At 35.4% G+C, this 25,338-nt stretch overlaps 1 protein-coding gene across 2 annotated transcripts; it reads left to right on the plus strand.

The window, feature by feature from the left end:
* Window positions 1-456: 456 nt before the first annotated feature.
* LOC140156594 (3-oxoacyl-[acyl-carrier-protein] reductase FabG-like) lies at window positions 457-24,284 on the plus strand. 2 transcript variants are annotated; one of them, XM_072179530.1, is made up of 9 exons: window positions 457-527; window positions 7,751-7,881; window positions 8,302-8,394; window positions 19,079-19,167; window positions 19,769-19,862; window positions 20,938-21,007; window positions 21,410-21,446; window positions 22,217-22,280; window positions 23,356-24,284. In XM_072179530.1, exons 1-9 carry the CDS (start codon window positions 473-475, stop codon window positions 23,512-23,514), a joined length of 792 nt encoding a protein of 263 aa, XP_072035631.1. In that variant the 5' UTR covers window positions 457-472; the 3' UTR covers window positions 23,515-24,284. The 2 variants fall into 2 exon arrangements, with proteins under 2 accessions (XP_072035631.1, XP_072035632.1); XM_072179531.1 differs by lacking the exon at window positions 22,217-22,280 and adding an exon at window positions 22,308-22,371.
* The last annotated feature ends 1,054 nt before the right edge of the window (window positions 24,285-25,338 follow it).

Below are 25,338 nucleotides of genomic sequence, written 5' to 3' on the forward strand. Positions count from 1 at the left end.
ATTATCGTCAGTGTCGACACCCTCATAACAAAACTGCCCAAGTCATTATTAGGCCCTAAATGTTACTCATTTGCAATTTTTATTTTCTGAGTAATATACCCATAATTAATCAAATTTCCAGCCGCATTCTTCATTAACCATGTTAACTTGTGGAATAGGCCTACATCTCTTTTCATGTAGGCCTATTCCAAAATGAAAAATGAAAGCCAAATTTGAAGTTTTTTATGTGTTTACAAAATTGTTTTTTAACGGTTTTTGTGATTTCTCCAAAATGTGCGTTTTCACCCCAAATCGGTGTTTTTATTTAGATTCCTTGACTAATTTCAATTCCAAATTTTAAACTTAAATAATACATCTTGCATGAAATTCTTAAACATGCCAGCTCAGCTCAGCTCGGGGTGCAAGGATCGGCCCGGGCGAAGGAAGAGGTGCTCCTATACAAAAGGAGGAATTTCAATTGAAAACGAAAAAGATGGCAGCCTCCATGAGCAATTTTAACCTGAAAGACAAAGTGGCACTAATCACTGGTAAGTTGTTGTTTTAGTGAAACACACAAAGTAGGCATAATTAGTTTCAAATTATAAGCAAATTCACACTGTTCCTGCAAGAAACTTGTGGTGTGACACTTAAAAAAGACTTGCATTATGAGTAAGCTTAAATTAAAATAGGTATGAAAGGCATGAAAGGTGAATTCAAATTTGCCATCAAACTGCATCATTTTATATATCAAATTAAAGCCCTTGAGTGAAGAAAGCCAAAACACCATGACAATTGCGATTTTTTTATACAAAACATTTTAGGTAGAAACATGGAAATTATTTTGTTTAAAAAGGTGATAACTTTTAATAAGTACCGGTAAGAAAGTTACCGTAACAATTGGCAAATGTCTCTTCAAATTTTGCATTTTTCTAGATCTGCAGCCAAGGCGAATTCTTACTTCCAGATGCATTTTTGTATTGCTAGACGCAATGTTCAACAAATTTCATCAACCTGTTGCGAATCGGACGCAAGTTGATTCAGCCCAAAAATGAATGATTATAAGCTTACCAAATTGGTGTTTGCAATGATTCTATTTCGTAACTTCATCATCATAAAAACATGAAAAGTTGTAAACCTCCCATGCTCCATTGTGTAGGGGAGATTGGGGTTAGTTGGAACGCGGGGTAAGTTGAAACATTGTATTTTTTATGAAAAAAAAAATTAATTTGGTAAAATACTGGCACCTAGTAATTAGTAAGGGTCATACACCAAATTAGCAACAGCACTGATGCCCCACCAGTGTTGGCTTGGGAAAGGAATATCTGTTTTTTGACTTACTGACTGATTTTTATACCCCTCAGAAAAGATGCGTTATCTCCATGTTGTTTGAAGATTCAGGGGATTATTTTTTGAGTATAGTAGTAAGTCCCAGAATAATGTTAAATAAAAGTTTTATTGTATTTCTTATTTTGTGTAATGAACTTTGAAATGTAAAAATAGGCATCGGGGTTAGTTGAAACTTTTGAGGTGGGGTTAGTTGACATGTGAAAATCGCATAGAAAAATATGGTTAAAAATTTGACTTTAAAAAAATTTGTAACATGTTTACCGGTACCATTTCTTCAATGCTTTAATATGGTTAAAAAGCAATAATACAAGCAAAAAGTGCACACAGAAAGTACATTTTATAATATTTTAGGCTTCTCATATTTTGGCCCATGGTGACACTCGTCACCTTGTGTCCAAAGTATTGACCCGCACTCCCACATATTTATTTATTCATTTTTTCACACTGATTGTATGTTAAAGGGTGCCTTCAAGGGAAGTATAACCCTAACAACACAATAATAATTATTTTGAAATTTTTACAAGCCGTGTTTCAACTAACCTCACCCTATGTTTCAACTTACCCCAGGGGTGGGGTTAGTTGAAACACTTTTTTTCAAATTTTCAAATTGGATTATATGAATAATCATAAGCAGGTCCAATAAAGTTTAAGGCTGTATTTGTAGCATGTACATGTATATGTTTATACTGATATGGTTAGTGTTTCTTGAAAGTAATCGGTTTGCGTTAAAAAGACGATTTTGTGAAAAATGTTTCAACTAACCCCAATCTCCCCTATAAATTAATATTTTAGCAGCATAATGGACCAATCAGCCAATCAGCACACAAGTTAGGCCCATGAAAGTCAATTCCGAGTTGTCCCTTTTTTTTCCCAGGTTGGTGAGGTGACTTTTTCATTTTTCATTTTTCATTATTTCATCAGATTTCATTATTGACCTAAAGTGTGTGTTGATTTAAAGCCACACGACTCATACATGTTATTTATAAACATGTTTTTATATGGGTAGGGACCCGGGGGGGGGTACTCAAGTTTGGTTTTGGTAGGGACGTGCCGCTGAGATTTTGGAAGTAGACCCATAAATATACCAATTTTTCAAGAAATTTGGACCCATTGCTATACCAAAAGTCAAAATTTTCGGCCGAATTTACCCAAAATTGTCTTAGTTTTTACAAATTTTCCCAAAATTTTGGGAAAATGTTGAAAATTTGGGCTAGATTAAGGAAAAATTTGGCTTTTTTCCGAAAAAATTGAGAAAATTTTGAAAAAAGGACCCATTCATATACCAAAATAGGCTTTGAAAAAGGGGTCATTGATATACCAGAAGGCTGAAAATGCTACCCATGTTTGCGGTACGTCCCCGTATGGTCATTTGTACTGAGTACCCACCCGGGGGTAGGGACTAGAAAAGTTAGAAAAGAGCCTGGTTTTGGTTCCAAGTTATAAATTTATATGTTTTACAAACAAAAATATATGTTTCCAATTGCTAAAACTGGTGAAAACACTGATACTTTGAAAATAATGAATTATTTTGCCATTTTTGAAAATTTGACGCGGGTGTTTGTGGTGTCCAAAAAGTGACGCGGGCGGGGGACGATAAACTCGGAATCGACTTTCACGCGCCTTATTGACCTTTCACATTTAAGGATGCACACAGGATCACTGAAGTGTTACATGGCCAAAATTGAGTTTTCATCACTAATGTCATCTTCAAACCGTATTTTATCTTGTCATTAATAGATTTTAAAGAAATCTTAAAATTTTAACCATAAGAAAAGCTATTTTAAAGACCCTTTTTCATTAAAAATTCGTCAAAATGCAAAAGCAAATAAATCATTGTTTTCCGCAATAGATCGCGTTCTCAGATCGCTGCATCATGGCGCACAGCTAGCAAAGACACGCACACATGGTAAACTGGATGGGCGAGGTGATTGCTGATTGAGGCGCTTGAGTCGCCATCGCGATCACTACCGTATTTTATCGTATTGATCTCTTCCAAGGTAGGTAAATGAAAGCTTGCATCATTGCATTGCGAAACTGCGGGCCGACAGACCACCACCGCCCCTCGTCCCAGAATCAGTAGGCCTAGGCCTACTCGATAAATTTCGCCAAAAAGTGCTGATATAGTGGTATAAATTATAGGTTTTTTTTAATATGAATATAATAGTGACTTTTTTGTTTGTTTTTGTTTTGTTTTTCAAGTTTCATTCTGAACTTGAAAAGATGAAATTTATCTGTAAGAAGTAGTTGCCCGTAAGAAGCCCTGTAATGATGACGCAATCTGGTAGATACGATAGAAAACGTAGGCCCTAGGCCTACATCATTAGGCTTATTATTTTATGTTTAAAAATTTGTTTTATTTCATTCATTCATTCATTCATTCATTCATTCATTCATTTCATTGTTATTATTTGATTTACCAAGTTGGTGTAGTTGGACAAGAATATAGGCCCATTATATTAGCTTATATTTTATGCAGTCCCAGCCTTGGTTCGAGGGCCTCTGCGGTCGTTCAGTCTCGTCTTAATTTTAAAGACCATAAAAAATAGGCAAGCGTTACTACCGGTAGGCCTATATTAGATACCTAAGGCCCTGAATAATGTTTCAAAGTGTTATTAAAACACGGATTTAAGATTCGTTTTCAAACGTTCTCTACTCCTGATTGACCATTAACGCAATGTCAAAAACGTTGACATTTCAATACATCATATCGACCATCTAGGCATAGGCCTACAACTCTATGTCAAAAATGTCGATATTTGAAATCGCATAGCGAAACGCGCTTATGAAAGTAGGTATTTTCATGAATGTTTTAATGCTAAATAATAATTTCAAACGAGAAATATAATCAAAAACGCAAATTGCTTTTTTCATAACCCATTTTAACTACATTTCCATTAGTAGGCCTATTAGGTCTACCATATGCCATGATTGCGATAAAGGCTTTTGGTTTTACAACACCTTTGCGTAATGTTTTGGCCGAATGCCTTTTATTTGCAATGTTTGTCTGGCTTTCAACTTTCACGTTTATAATGTTTTCTGTATCCTTTAAAAGGTAAACTGCTTTAAAGCATGTTTCGTGAATGTGTTCATGCAGTGTTTTAAAACGCTCTTTATAGCATGATGCCTATATACTGTAGGACTACTGCATAAACCACAATCTAATTTAAAGCCATAAGTGTTCCGTTTTCTACTTTTGAAATTCGGTTTTGTTAGGCTATGTCAATTTCCGTGTTTTTCAGTTTTCTTGTGACCTCTCCGTGTTTTGCTCGTTTAACATATATATAGGCCTACTTTTTTTGTCCGTTCTACAAGAAGTTTATTCAAGACATATTACAACTTTTACCCCACTTTTTACACGTTTATTTGATTGAAGACAACAACAGACACACTTTTTTATTTTTGTTGTTGTATTTTATTCACTTTTTATGCGGCACAAAATATTTTACAACTTTATTGTGGCTTTAGGCCTGTAATAGACCTATGACTTTTGTACGTGTTTGATATTCCGTAAAAAGTTAAAAATAAAATATGATAACAACAAACAATTACAATAACAAACACGGAATATTGAGTAATGCGACACATCAGAATCTTTTAAAATTTTACTTGGGATTCCTGTGATGTAGGTAGGCCTAGCTATAACGGGCGTTAAAATGCCTAGGCCCCTATCTTTATGCAGACGGGCCAGCGGTGGTGCCTCTCAAGAAAAAAGCAACGAGTAGGCCTAGTAACAACATCATGTTTGTGGTTCAGAAAAGGACAATGAACATAAAAATGCAATATTTGTCAACACCAAAAAAAAAAAAAAGAAGAAAATCACCAAAAACGATAAATTAAAAACATTGCATTTTTAAAGCAAAATTATGAAAATTAGGACAAAACAGAAATCACAATTATCATGATTATGTCTCAATTTATTCTTCATTTCATAAAACTTCCTGATTATCTGCTAAAATAATTGCTTGTCAGTTATTCTATGCTACTTTTAATGTTCTGATGTCCGAGCATGATCTTTTTTTATACGGAACAGGACAAAATTGTGCTTAAATAATCATGGTTTCGTTCGCGGCAACACGACCATGCACTGTGCAACTTATTCGCAGTAACCTGTCTGTCTGTCCGCGCCCAGTCGCTCCTCAACGCCGACGCGACGCCGCGGCCTTGCCGGACGCTCTGCTGCACCATGGAAACAAGACTGAAGTAAATACAATGGCTACTCCATGCGGATAAACATCTGCCGAATGTGCACGGATAATTTTGTCATATTGTATATTTTGCCTTCTAAATCACCAAAAAAATGACAATCTGCTGCAGTTGGACGCCCCTTCTCATTTTCTAACTTGACCAAACGTCACAAGTCACCGGATTATATATTTATGGAATAATCTTCAAAATGGACCTAAAATTAAGCTGTATTTTTCTAAATCGCGATTTTCGGCAAGTTCACTTTTGACCACTTTTAACCATTTTTGGTCCGCCATAGCGTCTAAATGAAGCATCACTGAGGTAAGTTTTTAAGTCAAACGTTTAGATATGGCCAAAATCTAGATAGTGTTTTTTCATTTTTTTAAATTAGGGCCTAGAACTTTTTTATCACCCATGATTCAAAAATTTGAACACGGGTCACGCGTTTTTACTGATTTTTTGCCTATATTTTAAAAACTAAGCAAAATTTGAAAAAATAAAAAACACTTTCTAGACTTATTTGTCTAAATTAATCAAATTCATGTTTTACAGTTTTTGATTTTCAAATAATTTTGTTATGGCGGACCAAAAATTTTTGGTCAAAAAAGCCGTTTTCTTGGGAATTTCTCGAAAATTTTACTTTTTTACCCAAAACTGACATTTTAAATGGATTTATGAGATCATTTCCTTTAAAAAAATGTATACTTTTATATACTTTACATAAATAGTTTTCGAGTTATGAGGTGAATAATAATGGATAATTAGTGATCCTGTGTGCCTCCTTAACCACTCCCATTTTTCAACACTTCCGGGTCACCGGTCAACCAGTCAATGAATGAAAATTCTTACGGCAGCGAGACGTGATAAGCTTTTGCTCAAACATGAGAGCAAAAACACAACTTTCTAAACTATCAACAGATTACTACACTCTCAGAAAAAAAGGTGCTACTTAGAACCTTTTTTTGTCCTCTATGTAGAACCCTAAGCAGTAATAAGGCTCTAAAAAGAACCTTAAAAGGTTCAACCTTTTTTGGTTCTACAAAGAACCCCATTGGGTTTCAGTTGGGTTCTTTGTAGAACCAAAAAAGGTTGTGTAGCCAAGAAAAAAGGTTCTTTGTAGAACCTTAAGCTTGAAGAACCTTTAAAGAATCTTAAAGAAAGAACCCTCAAAGGGTTCTTAGTAGGACAGAAAAAAAGGTTTTTTATCCAAGAAAATGATTTTTAGTATCAAAAAGGGTTAACACTGCGTTTTACTTTTCTTAACTTTGTGATGAGTCCCTGAATGAATGAATTAGAATGTCCCCAGGCCTATTTAAATCTTTAAGGTTCTTTATAGAACCTTTTAAGGTTCTTTTTAGATCCTTATTACTGCTTAGGGTTCTACATAGAGGACAAAAAAAGGTTCTAAGTAGCACCTTTTTTTTCTGAGAGTGTATCATACATTGTCAGCAAGTTTTCATTCACATAATTTGTTATTGACAATAATATTTACATTAATCTTTAAAATCTCATCAGGAATCTGAAAGGAAATAGTCAAATATTTGCATCAAACTGCGATGTAATGCGATGCAATACCGGCAATCAGGGGCTTCGTAAAATTGTATTCCCTGTTGCCCAACACATTAACATGTACGACGCACAAAAATTTTGTGGGACGCACATTTCCCGACCAGGTTTTACAGTTGTGCATCCGATCGGACACAGAGTTTTTGAATGCTAGCGGGAACCTTGTCTGCAGCCATCATTGACTTGACATACAATGACTTACTAATACTATGCAAAAAATCAAATTTATATTAAATGCATCATTTTTCACCATGGCGATCCGTTTTACACAAAACGATTAACGATCTTATTTGATGAAATCTAACTACCAATATGATAACTTCTGTATCAAGGATAAAGTACCAAGACTTTCTGCCTTCATCCTCAAGTTTTTGTGTCCAAACTTCAAATTTGTGTATTTTCCTTTGAGGATTATACAGGAGGAGGCCTTTTTAATAAGTAATGTGGACAGATTAACACATGATTCCATGATTAACTTGACACTACACTTACGGTCATAATAAATTGTATAAAGAAATATCAGACCTTAAAACTGATCAAATGTTGTTCATGGAAGTTACTAAAACCATGGAGTTATTTTTATCAGGATTTTTTTAGGGTCCTAAAATTCATCCCAACTAAATCACACATTGTATATGTGGATACAAATTATACGCATTTAATTATTTTTTAGGAGCTAGTCTTGGTATAGGTGCTGCCACAGCAGTCTTGTTTGCCAAACTGGGAGCTCATCTTGCCTTAACAGGACGTAATGAAAGTAACCTGAACAAGGTTGGAAATGAATGTGAGAAACATGGTGCTAAGGTAGGCTACATGTATGTACCGGTACTCCAAAACAGATTTTACTCACTATTAATATTACATTTGTATTACAAATGGTACTCTACTAATAGATGACTCAATCACCAGACCCAGGACCCCTCTTATTTGTCTCTCATTTACATCCCCAAATCCATATCTTCTTTTCAATCAGCTTTGAAAGACACACAAATTTTGTTACCCACATAATAGTCTTTGGGCTTTATTATTAATATTAACAATCATGGCCATCAGACTTTAAAAATAATCTTCTGTGCCAACATTTGCTAACATTTTTTGTTCCCTGCATAGTGTATCTACTTGTTTCTCCACATCAAGTTGGTATGCCTTGATCTTTCTTTTCACACCGTGACATATATATTTTGACAATTTTATTTTATGATACTTCCTCTTAACTGTATGTAGGTCCTACTAATAACTGGAGATGTAACAAAGGAAGAGGACAACGAGACCATTGTGGACAAGACTATCAAACATTACGGCAGGATTGATATATTGGTATGTACAGTATGAAAGAGAGAATTACAATTTTGTGAAAAATTGATGGAGGACGTTGTATCATTTCCTTCCCTTAAACATCTTCTGTAGCTTATAAATGTATGCAAGTGATTTACTTTCAACATTTTGTTTGAAAGATAAAGATTGTTGAAGGAAAAGAAATGCAGTTGTTTTAACATCATTTCAAAAAAAGTATTGACTGTTAAATGCCAGGATGCATAATGTGATGCTATCTACTGTAGATAGCACAATACATAATATAATGCTATCTACTGTAGATAGCACAATGTATAATGTGATGCTATCTACTGTAGATAGCACAATGCACAATGTGATGCTATATACTGTAGATAGCACAATGTATAATGTGATGCTATCTACTGTAGAAAGCACAATGCGTAATGTGATGCTATATACTGTAGATAGCACAATGTATAATGTGATGCTATCTACTGTAGATAGCACAATGCATAATGTGATGCTATCTACTGTAGATAGCACAATGCATAATGTGATGCTATCTACTGTATATAGCACAATGCATAATGTGATGCTATCTACTGTAGATAGCACATTGCTTAATGTCATACTATCTGCTGTAGATAGCACAATGTATGTGATGCTATCTACTGTAGATAGCACAATGCTTAATTTAATACTATCTACTGTAGACAGCACAATGCGTAATGTGATGCTATCTACTGTAGATAACACAATGCATAATGTGATGCTATCTACTGTAGATAGCACAATGCGTAATGTGATGCTATCTACTGTAGATAGCACAATGCGTAATGTGATGCTATCTACTGTAGATAGCACAATGTATAATGTGATGCTATCTACTGTAGATAGCACAATGCGTAATGTGATGCTATCTACTGTAGATAGCACAATGCATAATGTGATGCTATCTACTGTAGATAGCACATTGCTTAATGTCATACTATCTGCTGTAGATAGCACAATGTATGTGATGCTATCTACTGTAGATAGCACAATGCTTAATTTAATACTATCTACTGTAGATAGCACAATGCGTAATGTGATGCTATCTACTGTAGATAACACAATGCATAATGTGATGCTATCTACTGTAGATAGCACAATGCATAATGTGATGCTATCTACTGTAGATAGCACAATGCGTAATGTGATGCTATCTACTGTAGATAGCACAATGCATAATATGATGCTTTCTACTGTAGATAGCACAATGCTTAATGTGATGCTATCTAATGTAGATAGCTCAATGCATAATGTGATGCTATCTACTGTAGATAGCACAATGTATAATGTGATGCTATCTACTGTAGATAGCACAATGTATAATGTGACGCTATCTACTGCAGATAGCACAATGTATAATGTGACGCTATCTACTGTAGCTAGCACAATGCATAATGTGATGCTATCTACTGCAGATAGCACAATGTATAATGTGATGCTATCTACTGTAGATAGCACAATGCGTAATGTGATGCTATCTACTGTAGATAGCACAATGTATAATGTGATGCTATCTACTGCAGATAGCATAATGCATAATGTGATGCTATCTACTGTAGATAGCACAATGCATAAAGTGATGCTATCTACTATAGATAGCATAATGCATAATGTGATGCTATCTACTGTAGATAGTGCAATGCATAATGTAATGCTATCTACTGTAGATAGCACAATGTGTAATGCGATGCTATCTACTGTAGATAGCACAATGTATAATGTGATGCTATCTACTGTAGATAGCACAATGTATAATGTGACGCTATCTACTGCAGATAGCACAATGCGTAATGTGATGCTATCTACTGTAGATAACACAATGCATAATGTGATGCTATCTACTGTAGATAGCACAATGCATAATGTGATGCTATCTACTGTAGATAGCACAATGCGTAATGTGATGCTATCTACTGTAGATAGCACAATGCATAATATGATGCTTTCTACTGTAGATAGCACAATGCTTAATGTGATGCTATCTAATGTAGATAGCTCAATGCATAATGTGATGCTATCTACTGTAGATAGCACAATGTATAATGTGATGCTATCTACTGTAGATAGCACAATGTATAATGTGACGCTATCTACTGCAGATAGCACAATGTATAATGTGACGCTATCTACTGTAGCTAGCACAATGTATAATGTGATGCTATCTACTGCAGATAGCACAATGTATAATGTGATGCTATCTACTGTAGATAGCACAATGCGTAATGTGATGCTATCTACTGTAGATAGCACAATGTATAATGTGATGCTATCTACTGCAGATAGCATAATGCATAATGTGATGCTATCTACTGTAGATAGCACAATGCATAAAGTGATGCTATCTACTATAGATAGCATAATGCATAATGTGATGCTATCTACTGTAGATAGTGCAATGCATAATGTAATGCTATCTACTGTAGATAGCACAATGTATGTAATGCGATGCTATCTACTGTAGATAGCACAATGTATAATGTGATGCTATCTACTGTAGATAGCACAATGTATAATGTGACGCTATCTACTGCAGATAGCACAATGTATAATGTGACGCTATCTACTGTAGCTAGCACAATGCATAATGTGATGCTATCTACTGCAGATAGCACAATGTATAATGAGATGCTATCTACTGTAGATAGCACAATGCGTAATGTGATGCTATCTACTGTAGATAGCACAATGTATAATGTGATGCTATCTACTGCAGATAGCATAATGCATAATGTGATGCTATCTACTCTAGATAGCACAATGCATAAAGTGATGCTATCTACTATAGATTGCTTAATGCATAATGTGATGCTATCTACTGTAGATAGTGCAATGCATAATGTAATGCTATCTACTGTAGATAGCACAATGTGTAATGTGATGCTATCTACTGTAGATAGCACAATGTATAATGTGATGCTATCTACTGCAGATAGCACAATGCATAATGTGATGCTATCTACTATAGATAGCACAATGCATAATGTGATGCTATCTACTGTAGATAGCACAATGTGTAATGTGATGCTATCTACTGTAGATAGCACAATGTATAATGTGATGCTATCTACTGCAGATAGCACAATGCATAATGCATTAAGTGATGCTATCTACTGTAGATAGCACAATGCATAAAGTGATGGTATCTACTGTAGATAGCACAATGCGTAATGTGATGCTATCTTCTGTAGATAGCACAATGCATAATGTGATGCTATCTACTGCAGATAGATAGCCCAATGCATAATGTGATGCTATCTACTGTAGATAGCACATTGCTTAATGTCATACTATCTGCTGTAGATAGCACAATGTATGTGATGCTATCTACTGTAGATAGCACAATGCTTAATTTAATACTATCTACTGTAGATAGCACAATGCGTAATGTGATGCTATCTACTGTAGATAACACAATGCATAATGTGATGCTATCTACTGTAGATAGCACAATGCGTAATGTGATGCTATCTACTGTAGATAGCACAATGCGTAATGTGATGCTATCTACTGTAGATAGCACAATGTATAATGTGATGCTATCTACTGTAGATAGCACAATGTGTAATGTGATGCTATCTACTGTAGATAGCACAATGCATAATGTGATGCTATCTACTGTAGATAGCACATTGCTTAATGTCATACTATCTGCTGTAGATAGCACAATGTATGTGATGCTATCTACTGTAGATAGCACAATGCTTAATTTAATACTATCTACTGTAGATAGCACAATGCGTAATGTGATGCTATCTACTGTAGATAACACAATGCATAATGTGATGCTTTCTACTGTAGATAGCACAATGCTTAATGTGATGCTATCTAATGTAGATAGCTCAATGCATAATGTGATGCTATCTACTGTAGATAGCACAATGTATAATGTGATGCTATCTACTGTAGATAGCACAATGTATAATGTGACGCTATCTACTGCAGATAGCACAATGTATAATGTGACGCTATCTACTGTAGCTAGCACAATGTATAATGTGATGCTATCTACTGCAGATAGCACAATGTATAATGTGATGCTATCTACTGTAGATAGCACAATGCGTAATGTGATGCTATCTACTGTAGATAGCACAATGTATAATGTGATGCTATCTACTGCAGATAGCATAATGCATAATGTGATGCTATCTACTGTAGATAGCACAATGCATAAAGTGATGCTATCTACTATAGATAGCATAATGCATAATGTGATGCTATCTACTGTAGATAGTGCAATGCATAATGTGATGCTATCTACTGTAGATAGCACAATGTGTAATGCGATGCTATCTACTGTAGATAGCACAATGTATAATGTGATGCTATCTACTGTAGATAGCACAATGTATAATGTGACGCTATCTACTGCAGATAGCACAATGTATAATGTGGCTATCTACTGTAGCTAGCACAATGCATAATGTGATGCTATCTACTGCAGATAGCACAATGTATAATGAGATGCTATCTACTGTAGATAGCACAATGCGTAATGTGATGCTATCTACTGTAGATAGCACAATGTATAATGTGATGCTATCTACTGCAGATAGCATAATGCATAATGTGATGCTATCTACTCTAGATAGCACAATGCATAAAGTGATGCTATCTACTATAGATTGCTTAATGCATAATGTGATGCTATCTACTGTAGATAGTGCAATGCATAATGTAATGCTATCTACTGTAGATAGCACAATGTGTAATGTGATGCTATCTACTGTAGATAGCACAATGTATAATGTGATGCTATCTACTGCAGATAGCACAATGCATAATGTGATGCTATCTACTATAGATAGCACAATGCATAATGTGATGCTATCTACTGTAGATAGCACAATGTGTAATGTGATGCTATCTACTGTAGATAGCACAATGTATAATGTGATGCTATCTACTGCAGATAGCACAATGCATAATGTGATGCTATCTACTATAGATAGCACAATGCATAATGTGATGCTATCTACTGTAGATAGCACAATGCATAAAGTGATGCTATCCACTGTAGATAGCAATAATGCGTAATGTGATGCTATCTACTGTAGATAGCACAATGCATAAAGTGGTGCTATCCACTGTAGATAGCAATAATGCGTAATGTGATGCTATCTACTGCAGATAGCACAATGTATAATGTTATGCTATCTACTGTAGATAGCACAATGTATGATGTGATGCTATCAACTGCAGATAGCACAATGTATAATGTGACGCTATCTACAGATAGCACAATGCGTAATGAGACGCTATCTACTGTAGATAGCACAATGCATAATGTGATGCTATCTACTGTAGATAGCACAATGCATAATGTGATGCTATATACTGTAGATAGCACAATGTATAATGTGACGCTATCTACTGTAGATAGCACAATGCGTAATGTGATGCTATCTTCTGTAGATAGCACAATGCATAATGTGATGCTATTTACTGCAGATAGCACAATGTATAATGTGATGCTATCTACTGTAGATAGCAAAATGTATGTGATGCTATCTACTGTAGATAGCACAATGCATAATGTGATGCTATATACTGTAGATAGCACAATGCATAATGTGATGCTATCTACTGTAGATAGCACAATGCATAATGTGATGCTATATACTGTAGATAGCGCAATGCATAATGTGATGCTATCTACTGTAGATAGCACAATGCATAAAGTGATGCTATCTACTGTAGATAGCACAATGCGTAATGTGATGCTATCTTCTGTAGATAGCGCAATGCATAATGTGATGCTATCTACTGCAGATAGCACAATGTATAATGTGATGCTATCTACTGTAGATAGCACAATGTATGTGATGCTATCTACTGTAGATAGCACAATGCATAATGTGATGCTATCTACTGTAGATAGCGCAATGCATAATGTGATGCTATATACTGTAGATAGCGCAATGCATAATGTGATGCTATCTACTGTAGATAGCACAATGCGTAATGTGATGCTATCTACTGTAGATAGCACAATGCATAAAGTGATGCTATCTACTGTAGATAGCACAATGCATAAAGTGATGGTATCTACTGTAGATAGCACAATGCGTAATGTGATGCTATCTTCTGTAGATAGCACAATGCATAATGTGATGCTATCTACTGCAGATAGATAGCCCAATGCATAATGTGATGCTATCTACTGTAGATAGCACATTGCTTAATGTCATACTATCTGCTGTAGATAGCACAATGTATGTGATGCTATCTACTGTAGATAGCACAATGCTTAATTTAATACTATCTACTGTAGATAGCACAATGCGTAATGTGATGCTATCTACTGTAGATAACACAATGCATAATGTGATGCTATCTACTGTAGATAGCACAATGCATAATGTGATGCTATCTACTGTAGATAGCGCAATGCATAATGTGATGCTATATACTGTAGATAGCGCAATGCATAATGTGATGCTATCTACTGTAGATAGCACAATGCGTAATGTGATGCTATCTACTGTAGATAGCACAATGCATTAAGTGATGCTATCTACTGTAGATAGCACAATGCATAAAGTGATGGTATCTACTGTAGATAGCACAATGCGTAATGTGATGCTATCTTCTGTAGATAGCACAATGCATAATGTGATGCTATCTACTGCAGATAGATAGCCCAATGCATAATGTGATGCTATCTACTGTAGATAGCACATTGCTTAATGTCATACTATCTGCTGTAGATAGCACAATGTATGTGATGCTATCTACTGTAGATAGCACAATGCTTAATTTAATACTATCTACTGTAGATAGCACAATGCGTAATGTGATGCTATCTACTGTAGATAACACAATGCATAATGTGATGCTATCTACTGTAGATAGCACAATGCGTAATGTGATGCTATCTACTGTAGATAGCACAATGCGTAATGTGATGCTATCTACTGTAGATAGCACAATGTATAATGTGATGCTATCTACTGTAGATAGCACAATGTGTAATGTGATGCTATCTACTGTAGATAGCACAATGCATAATGTGATGCTATCTACTGTAGATAGCACATTGCTTAATGTCATACTATCTGCTGTAGATAGCACAATGTATGTGATGCTATCTACTGTAGATAGCACAATGCTTAATTTAATACTATCTACTGTAGATAGCACAATGCGTAATGTGATGCTATCTACTGTAGATAACACAATGCATAATGTGATGCTATCTACTGTAGATAGCACAATGCATAATGTGATGCTATCTACTGTAGATAGCACAATGCGTAATGTGATGCTATCTACTGTAGATAGTGCAATGCATAATGTAATGCTATCTACTGTGGATAGCACAATGTGTAATGTGATGCTATCTACTGTAGATAGCACAATGCATAATATGATGCTTTCTACTGTAGATAGCACAATGCTTAATGTGATGCTATCTACTGTAGATAGCTCAATGCATAATGTGATGCTATCTACTGTAGATAGCACAATGCTTAATGTGATGCTATCTACTGTAGATAGCACAATGTATAATGTGATGCTATCTACTGTAGATAGCACAATGTATAATGTGACGCTATCTACTGCAGATAGCACAATGTATAATATGACGCTATCTACTGTAGCTAGCACACTGCATAATGTGATGCTATCTACTGCAGATAGCACAATGTATAATGTGATGCTATCTACTGTAGATAGCACAATGCGTAATGTGATGCTATCTACTGTAGATAGCACAATGTATAATGTGATGCTATCTACTGCAGATAGCATAATGCATAATGTGATGCTATCTACTGTAGATAGCACAATGCATAAAGTGATGCTATCTACTATAGATAGCATAATGCATAATGTGATGCTATCTACTGTAGATAGTGCAATGCATAATGTAATGCTATCTACTGTGGATAGCACAATGTGTAATGTGATGCTATCTACTGTAGATAGCACAATGTATAATGTGATGCTATCTACTGTAGATAGCACAATGTATAATGTAACGCTATCTACTGCAGATAGCACAATGTATAATGTGACGCTATCTACTGTAGCTAGCACAATGCATAATGTGATGCTATCTACTGCAGATAGCACAATGTATAATGTGATGCTATCTACTGCAGATAGCACAATGTATAATGTGATGCTATCTACTGTAGATAGCACAATGTATGTGATGCTATCTACTGTAGATAGCACAATGCATAATGTGATGCTATCTACTGTAGATAGCGCAATGCATAATGTGATGCTATATACTGTAGATAGCGCAATGCATAATGTGATGCTATCTACTGTAGATAGCACAATGTGTAATGTGATGCTATCTACTGTAGATAGCACAATGTATAATGTGATGCTATCTACTGTAGATAGCATAATGTATAATGTGACGCTATCTACTGCAGATAGCACAATGTATAATGTGACGCTATCTACTGTAGCTAGCACAATGCATAATGTGATGCTATCTACTGCAGATAGCACAATGTATAATGTGATGCTATCTACTGTAGATAGCACAATGCGTAATGTGATGCTATCTACTGTAGATAGCACAATGTATAATGTGATGCTATCTACTGCAGATAGCATAATGCATAATGTGATGCTATCTGCTGTAGATAGCACAATGCATAAAGTGATGCTATCTACTATAGGTAGCATAATGCATAATGTGATGCTATCTACTGTAGATAGTGCAATGCATAATGTAATGCTATCTACTGTAGATAGCACAATGTGTAATGTGATGCTATCTACTGTAGATAGCACAATGCATAAAGTGGTGCTATCCACTGTAGATAGCAATAATGTGTAATGTGATGCTATCTACTGCAGATAGCACAATGTATAATGTTATGCTATCTACTGTAGATAGCACAATGCATAATGTGATGCTATCTACTGTAGATAGCACAATGCGTAATGTGATGCTATCTACTGTAGATAGCACAAGGTATGATGTGATGCTATCAACTGCAGATAGCACAATGTATAATGTGACGCTATCTACAGATAGCACAATGCGTAATGTGACGCTATCTACTGTAGATAGCACAATGCATAATGTGATGCTATCTACTGTAGATAGCACAATGCATAATGTGATGCTATATACTGTAGATAGCACAATGTATAATGTGCGCTATCTACTGTAGATAGCACAATGCGTAATGTGATGCTATCTTCTGTAGATAGCACAATGCATAATGTGATGCTATTTACTGCAGATAGCACAATGTATAATGTGATGCTATCTACTGTAGATAGCAAAATGTATGTGATGCTATCTACTGTAGATAGCACAATGCATAATGTGATGCTATATACTGTAGATAGCACAATGCATAATGTGATGCTATCTACTGTAGATAGCACAATGCATAATGTGATGCTATATACTGTAGATAGCGCAATGCATAATGTGATGCTATCTACTGTAGATAGCACAATGCATAAAGTGATGCTATCTACTGTAGATAGCACAATGCGTAATGTGATGCTATCTACTGTAGATAGCACAATGCATAATGTGATGCTATCTACTGTAGATAGCGCAATGCATAATGTGATGCTATATACTGTAGATAGCGCAATGCATAATGTGATGCTATCTACTGTAGATAGCACAATGCGTAATGTGATGCTATCTACTGTAGATAGCACAATGCGTAATGTGATGCTATCTACTGTAGATAGCACAATGCATAAAGTGATGCTATCTACTGTAGATAGCACAATGCATAAAGTGATGCTATCTACTGTAGATAGCACAATGCGTAATGTGATGCTATCTTCTGTAGATAGCACAATGCATAATGTGATGCTATCTACTGCAGATAGCCCAATGTATAATTTGATGCTATCTACTGTAGATAGCACAATGTATGTGATGCTATCTACTGTAGATAGCATAATGTATAATGTGATGCTATCTACTGTAGGTAGCACAATGTATGATGTGATGCTATCTACTGCAGATAGCACAATGTATAATGTGATGCTATCTACTGTAGATAGCACAATGTATGTGATGCTATCTACTGTAGATAGCGCAATGCATAATGTGATGCTATATACTGTAGATAGCGCAATGCATAATGTGATGCTATCTACTGTAGATAGCACAATGCATAAAGTGATGCTATCTACTGTAGATAGCACAATGCATAAAAAAGTGATGCTATCTACTGTAGATAGCACAATGCGTAATGTGATGCTATCTTCTGTAGATAGCACAATGCGTAATGTGATGCTATCTACTGCAGATAGCACAATGTATGATGTGATGCTATCTACTGTAGATAGCACAATGCATAAAGTGATGCTATCTACTATAGATAGCATAATGCATAATGTGATGCTATCTACTGCAGATAGCACAATGTATGATGTGATGCTATCTTCTGTAGATAGCACAATGCATAATGTGATGCTATCTACTGCAGATAGCACAATGTATGATGTGATGCTATCTTCTGTAGATAGCACAATGCGTAATGTGATGCTATCTACTGCAGATAGCACAATGTATGATGTGATGCTATCTACTGTAGATAGCACAATGTATAATGTGATGCTATATACTGTAGATGTAAATGTAAATGTAATGTAAATATACAAGAGGATAATAAGCAAACTAACTCATAGCTTTTAAATTAAAACCTTATTATCACTGTTTCCACAGATCACTAGTGCCGGCATCTATATGTTGAGCACACCTATCCACAAGACAAGCATGGAGGAGTATGACAAAATGATGAACGTAAATGTCAGGTATGTGGAAACAAATTCAGCATGAATAGCCAATCAGAAAGGAGATTAGAAGAATGTGAATGGGGTGTATTGATAGTGGCCTATGTAGTGGTATTTCACAATTTTTACTAGGAGGAGTGTATGTAAGTAATAAAAGTAGCTAGGGAGCATTTCAAAAACAATTTGATTTGAAATTGGGTGGGAAAGAATGAGAATTAATGTTATATATCGCCTTTTGTTAAATCCACTCCCTGACAATGAGAACAAAATGTCTCATTATCCAGGCTTTTGCCCTTTACCCATCAGACAGCAGGATTGTAAATCACCATGTACTTAGTTCTCTGGGTTGATAGGAGGAAAATGTTCAATCTTTCCTCAGAGCAGCCAGTGCACATGAACGTTGTAAAAAAAACCCTGTGCATCTGTCCAGATTCAAACCGGCGACCTTTGTAATACTAGCATGACGCTCTAGCCAATTGAGCCACAGAGACACAATGGAGAAGAGCGGAAGATATAAATCTATAATAGGTATTAGGTTCCGCTAGGAATGTGATGAACATCATGATCTTTTCAATGAAGCATAAATGTCAAATTAATCATTGAATGTTTTCATTCTCTACAGAGCTATTTTTCATATCACTTCCCTTGTCATACCTCATCTCATTAAAACAAAAGGGTGCATTGTCAACGTATCCAGTGTTGCCGGATTAAGAGCGGTAAGTACTAGAGTAAAATGCACAATTCCTTTTAGGTGTAGCCCTCGCATAGTATGTGTGTGACGTCAAGTATGTGCCATCTGACCTTGCTCATAAATGCTCAAAATAATACGCACTGGATGGTTAGTACTGGGTCAGAATTCGGCGAGAATCCGAGAATCGATTCTCCCAAAGATTCTCATAAACAGATTTTTGTGAATCCTTGTTGATTCTTGCAAACTTTTGTAGTTTATACAGAAGTTGATTGGCAAGAATCAAATGATTCCTGCAAATTTATTCTGCAAGAATCAATATTGATTCTCACACTGCAATACAAAATTCTGACCCTGTAGTAGCACACATATTTTTAAAAAGGAATTTTGCTTTTTATTTTATTCTTTATGTTAACTGGTGTCAGAAAAATATTTTAAAAGTGTGTTTGCCTCATAATGCAAGTATAATGAATGAATTTTGCATAACTTTAAGTGCAAGGGCTGCATTTAAGTACAGAAAATCTGCCAGGTGCTTTTGCTTCAGCTGGCAGAAATTCAAAAAACAATATTTATTCGTTAAAATTAGGGAAAATCACCAGATTTCCGTCCATCCATCCATTGTAGTTTTTCAAACACCATTTTAAAAATGCTGTTGTATTTGTTGGAAATTTAATTATCAAATAATATTCATTTTGTGTCTAATTTAATAAAAATAGAGAAGAGGAATAGCTGTAAATATACCCTTTGCCCCCTAACTCCTAACCCTAATGTCAAATAATTGGTACACTTTGACAATATTTTGGAACTCTTCATTGCCACTCTGCCAGTTCAGTGAGATTAATATAATCTAACCTGTTCAAACCTTTCACTCTCCCCTCAATCAATGTTGGGATGCCTGGAGAGCACAATGTCAAGTGCTTTCATTAACATTGAGTTAGGGAGAGGGGTGGTGATTTGTATTTAGTATGCCAGAGTATGCCAACATTATTTTCCTTGATGTAGGTGCTCAGTCTTAAATTTGCCAATAGGCCACAAGATTTGAAATTGTAACTAAAACTATACCCATACAATATGTATCTATTACATCTTTTTTCTCCATACAGTTTGGCAATGTGGCTATTTATTGTATGTCCAAAGCTGCTCTAGACTCTTTTACAAGAACTGCTGCCTTGGGTGAGTATGTGAACTTCAATGAAGTTGAACTAAATAAAGTTCAGAAGTTGAATAGATTCTGAAGTGAACACACATTACAAATATACCCCTTTTTGATACAAAATTGTATAGTTGTTCAGGTGGGACATCTGTGTAAAAGCCTAAAAATCAGGAGCTTCCAGGGCCGTGCTGCCCCCCGGACCCCACTGGGCCCTTAAGCAGGCCCATGGACCCCACGCTGTAAGACGCTATGCTTTAATACTTCGCTCTATTTTGTCAGTGGCACTTCAGCTCTGCAAAATTTAATCATGTGGCACTTCAGAAAATCTAATTGAGGACCTCTGCTTTATATTAATAAACATGCACACATAAATTGTATTAGAAGATGTGAGATTTTTGTTTTCTACTTTCTGTATGTTTTAGAATTGGCTCCACATGGTGTAAGGGTGAATTCAGTCAAGTAAGTTTTCTGTATATGTTTATTTTGTTTGTTGATGTACGTGATATTATTGTTTAATGGAAGGTAGGCAATTAATAAGTAATCACTTTTCCATCTGTGGATGTATGTATGGCTGGATCTGTGAACAAAAGTATGGCTGCATGTATGTGACAATTTTGGTTTAAAGGACCATTCAGTGATTTGCTCATCGGGAGTATCGTAAAAAAAAATCAAGTTTTGACACATTTGTCTATTGTTACTGTCATACATGTAGATGTGCTAACATTACCTGCTAACTGGACGCCATATATTATGAAGACAATAGAAGAAATTCTACACATCTGTAATTTCTCTACTTAAAGGGGCATTTCTAGATCCACAGCATTATTATTAGGCCTGTTATCGATAGTTTTTTTAAGTCGATATATCGGAAGCAAATTATGCGACGTCAATACAGTATTGATATATCAACACATTTTCAAGATGCAATTTACATTTCTTCAATGTTTATTGTACAACAGAATAGGCCCCTACATAACAAAACGACTGTGCAAAGTCTTTTGGGGGATCGTCTGGGGTGGGTGGGGGGGGTTGAGATGACATGATGGCTCAGCTTGGAATTGGGAGATGGTAATTTGGGATAATCTAAGCATATGTTCCATATCGTTTGTGTATCGATACTACCATTGAGCGTACCAACATGTCGGATATCTATGAATTTTCCGACAATCGATTGCTGGTAGTAATACAAATGAATCCTTTTTGTGTGTTTTTAATTCATTTACTTTCAGTCCTGGTACAACAGATACAGGCATTCATATGAGAGCTGGTATGGATGACGCAAATTACCAAAAGGTGAGATATAAGTCCTCTTACTTTCAGTCCCGGTACAACAGATACAGGCATTCATATGAGAGCTGGTATGGATGAAGCAAATTACCAAAAGGTGAGATAGAAGTCCTCTTACAGCACTTTGTATTATACATTGTGGGCAGTGGCGTAGATTTCTTTTTGACATGGGGGGGGGATGGGGTTGGAAAAAATTTCTTGGAAGTATAGTGAATCCAGCACCTTTTGGTGACATAATAATTAAAGTCAAAATGCGCACAAAAAGAAAAATTCTGCCATATTGAAGCTAAAACAAATGAAATATGGTGCAAAAGTGGAATAAATTCGTGTGAAGCATGTGAAAATTTGCACTTTTGGGGCTAAAATGGCCAAATATGAGGTTAATTTGGTTAGAAACCCACATACAAGCATCAACATGGGGGGGTGATTGTATGGACCATCCCCCCTGGCAAAATATTGTGGGGATTTATCCCCCCCATCCCGTGGGATCTATGCCTATGATTGTGGGTATATCATAGGGGCTAAACATCGTAGAACTCACACATTATTTCAATGGGGAGAACTTTGCACTTTTTAAAAAAGGGGTTGTACTTGTGTTTTGCATACTGTTTGGGCTTGATAATGTTGATGACTTCACAGCACATGCATAATGGCAAGTATTGGTTGAACCTGGTTAATATTTTATAGTAGTGCCAATGTTGTAACTGAGATTTTGATGAGTCTCATCACATGAATTCCAGACGAGTTGCAATTCATTCATACATATTAACTCATTAATTTGATGTCCTGGTATTACCCACAATAAAACATTCTTCTGAATGATCAAAATAGCATATTCGCTGTCGTAGTGCACGTTAGTAACCATTGGTTACTGGTTCAAGCCTGGGCTCATACACCTGTTCCGAATTATGATGCATTTTGTATACCATAGGCTTCGTGCTGTGATCATTGGTTCGTAACAAAGAAAGCATAAGCCAGTTGACCTAGCAACAAACATATTCTAACGTGCACTATGCCACCGAATTATGGCTAATAAATTATATTAAAGTAATTATCTGTAATTTGTCTCTTACAAATATAGCGCATTGATAATTGTGGAGCATCACACCCCCTGGGACGAGCAGGACAACCAGCAGAAGTGGCTAATGCTATTGCATATCTAGCATCTGATGCAGCATCATTTATAACTGGCACACATCTACCTGTAGATGGCGGTAGACAGGCATCTTGTCCACGATGACATTTTACTCATATGTAGCTGCTGCTATTCTGTAGTTGGACCTGTTTTAGAATGATTGTTAAAGATGTGGACTTTGTGTGGTAATCATTTTGATTGTGGTTCAGGACTTAAAACTGTGGTCCAGTTGGCATATAGTCATATAGCGGTGTAATCAAGCAAAATCAGTCTGAAGTTGGGCATATTCAATTCCAAGTGTTTCCAAAACAATACATGTATTCAACAAAAGAAATTATTGTCTTTGTTTGGCTATATCTGAAAATCAATATATCCGACTGATTTTGCTTGATCACACACCACATGTAACACTTTCATGGCAAATTACCAAGAGTTTTGCAAAAACTTCTCAGTACCACGATGCCATAAAATCATCACCAAGTAACTATTTAATGGGTCTTTTTTTTAAGTAGCCCAATTTTTAGTATCGAAAATTACAGAGAATCAAACAAAATTGTGTAATTTCGATAAAATTAGCAATGTAGAAAGAAATATGGGTTAATAACATGTGTTATTACCATTTCCAACTTGCTCAGTACTTGTACTTTGTTACTGATGTTTCAAAGTGAAGTTTATTTTCTTATGTTTTTAGTGTACTTTTGCTATTTAATTGCCTTTATCTCAATTTAATTATTGCTGACTTTTGTTTGATTGCATTAGATCATGTCACATTGGTTATAATTTATTAGTGGCTGATACCCCTATATACAGCGATAGTGCAAGCTCAAAATTTTTTTTCTTGCCCTTAAGTTCTGCAAAACCCGAATTTAAAGGGTTCAATGCGGTCCTAATTTCAGACCTTTGAAAATGGTCAAATAGGCCTACTGATTCCACAAAATAAGTTGCCAACACAATATGTCGGTTCAAAACTTTTTTATTGTATTCTTCTTTACTATCTTCCATCTCCTACAGTCTGTGGTCACGATGGATGTTATTGTGTTGACCGGTTACTATATAGAATTTTCACAATTTCAGAATGCTCTATTCTGAAGATTTCTTGGTTTTCTGTGTCATAATTGGTTTCATTTTTGTATCGACAATGACAAAATTTTATTATGAGCAAATCGGCAAAGGATTAAAATAATGTTAGCTTCTTGCAGTTTTGATCGGACCTGATAGTCTATTTCAAGTTGTAATTTAAGGGGTCCAAACCATCCAAAACAAAAAGTAAAGGGTCTCAGGATGCACAAGAATGCGACCCCGCCTATGTATGATGCATGGATCTATATTCAAATTATTGTTTCCACACATGAAGTAATTCAATATCACTATTTAATAGTGTGCCAATTTTTGATAAATCATATTTTTTTATCAAAACAAAATTGCTGGCAGAGGTGGCATTTAATGGTGCTATTGCTTGGAAGTATTTAAGAAAGCTAATTTGAGCTTTAACAACTACAGTATATTGTAAAGTACTATAATTTTTACTACTCTTTTACTACTATAATAAAGAATTGTTACGAAGGTTTCATAGAAATCTGTATGCATGAATGAACTATTATTAAAAACAATTAAAATTATAGCCAACCTGGCAAGTTCTGAGAAATCATAATCATGAAAAATAAATTAAAAAATAGTGGATACTTCAACTGTGAAAATCCATTTCAATATGAATTGAGTAATCTCACTTTTTTCAACAAATATACTGATCAGGGAACAAGTGGCATAACATGACTTTGTATCCTTTGTAATTTAAAAAAAACCTAAGAGATGAATATGTTGTCATGAATCTTTTATTTACTCTGTTTTAAAATTGTGATGTTTCTGAATGACTGTGGCTATAGACCACTTGACATCACTGTTTATAAACAAAGGCGAAGGGACTCGTCC

The sequence above is a fragment of the Amphiura filiformis genome, chromosome 7 (assembly GCF_039555335.1).
Source record: "Amphiura filiformis chromosome 7, Afil_fr2py, whole genome shotgun sequence".
Lineage (NCBI taxonomy): Eukaryota > Metazoa > Echinodermata > Ophiuroidea > Amphilepidida > Amphiuridae > Amphiura > Amphiura filiformis.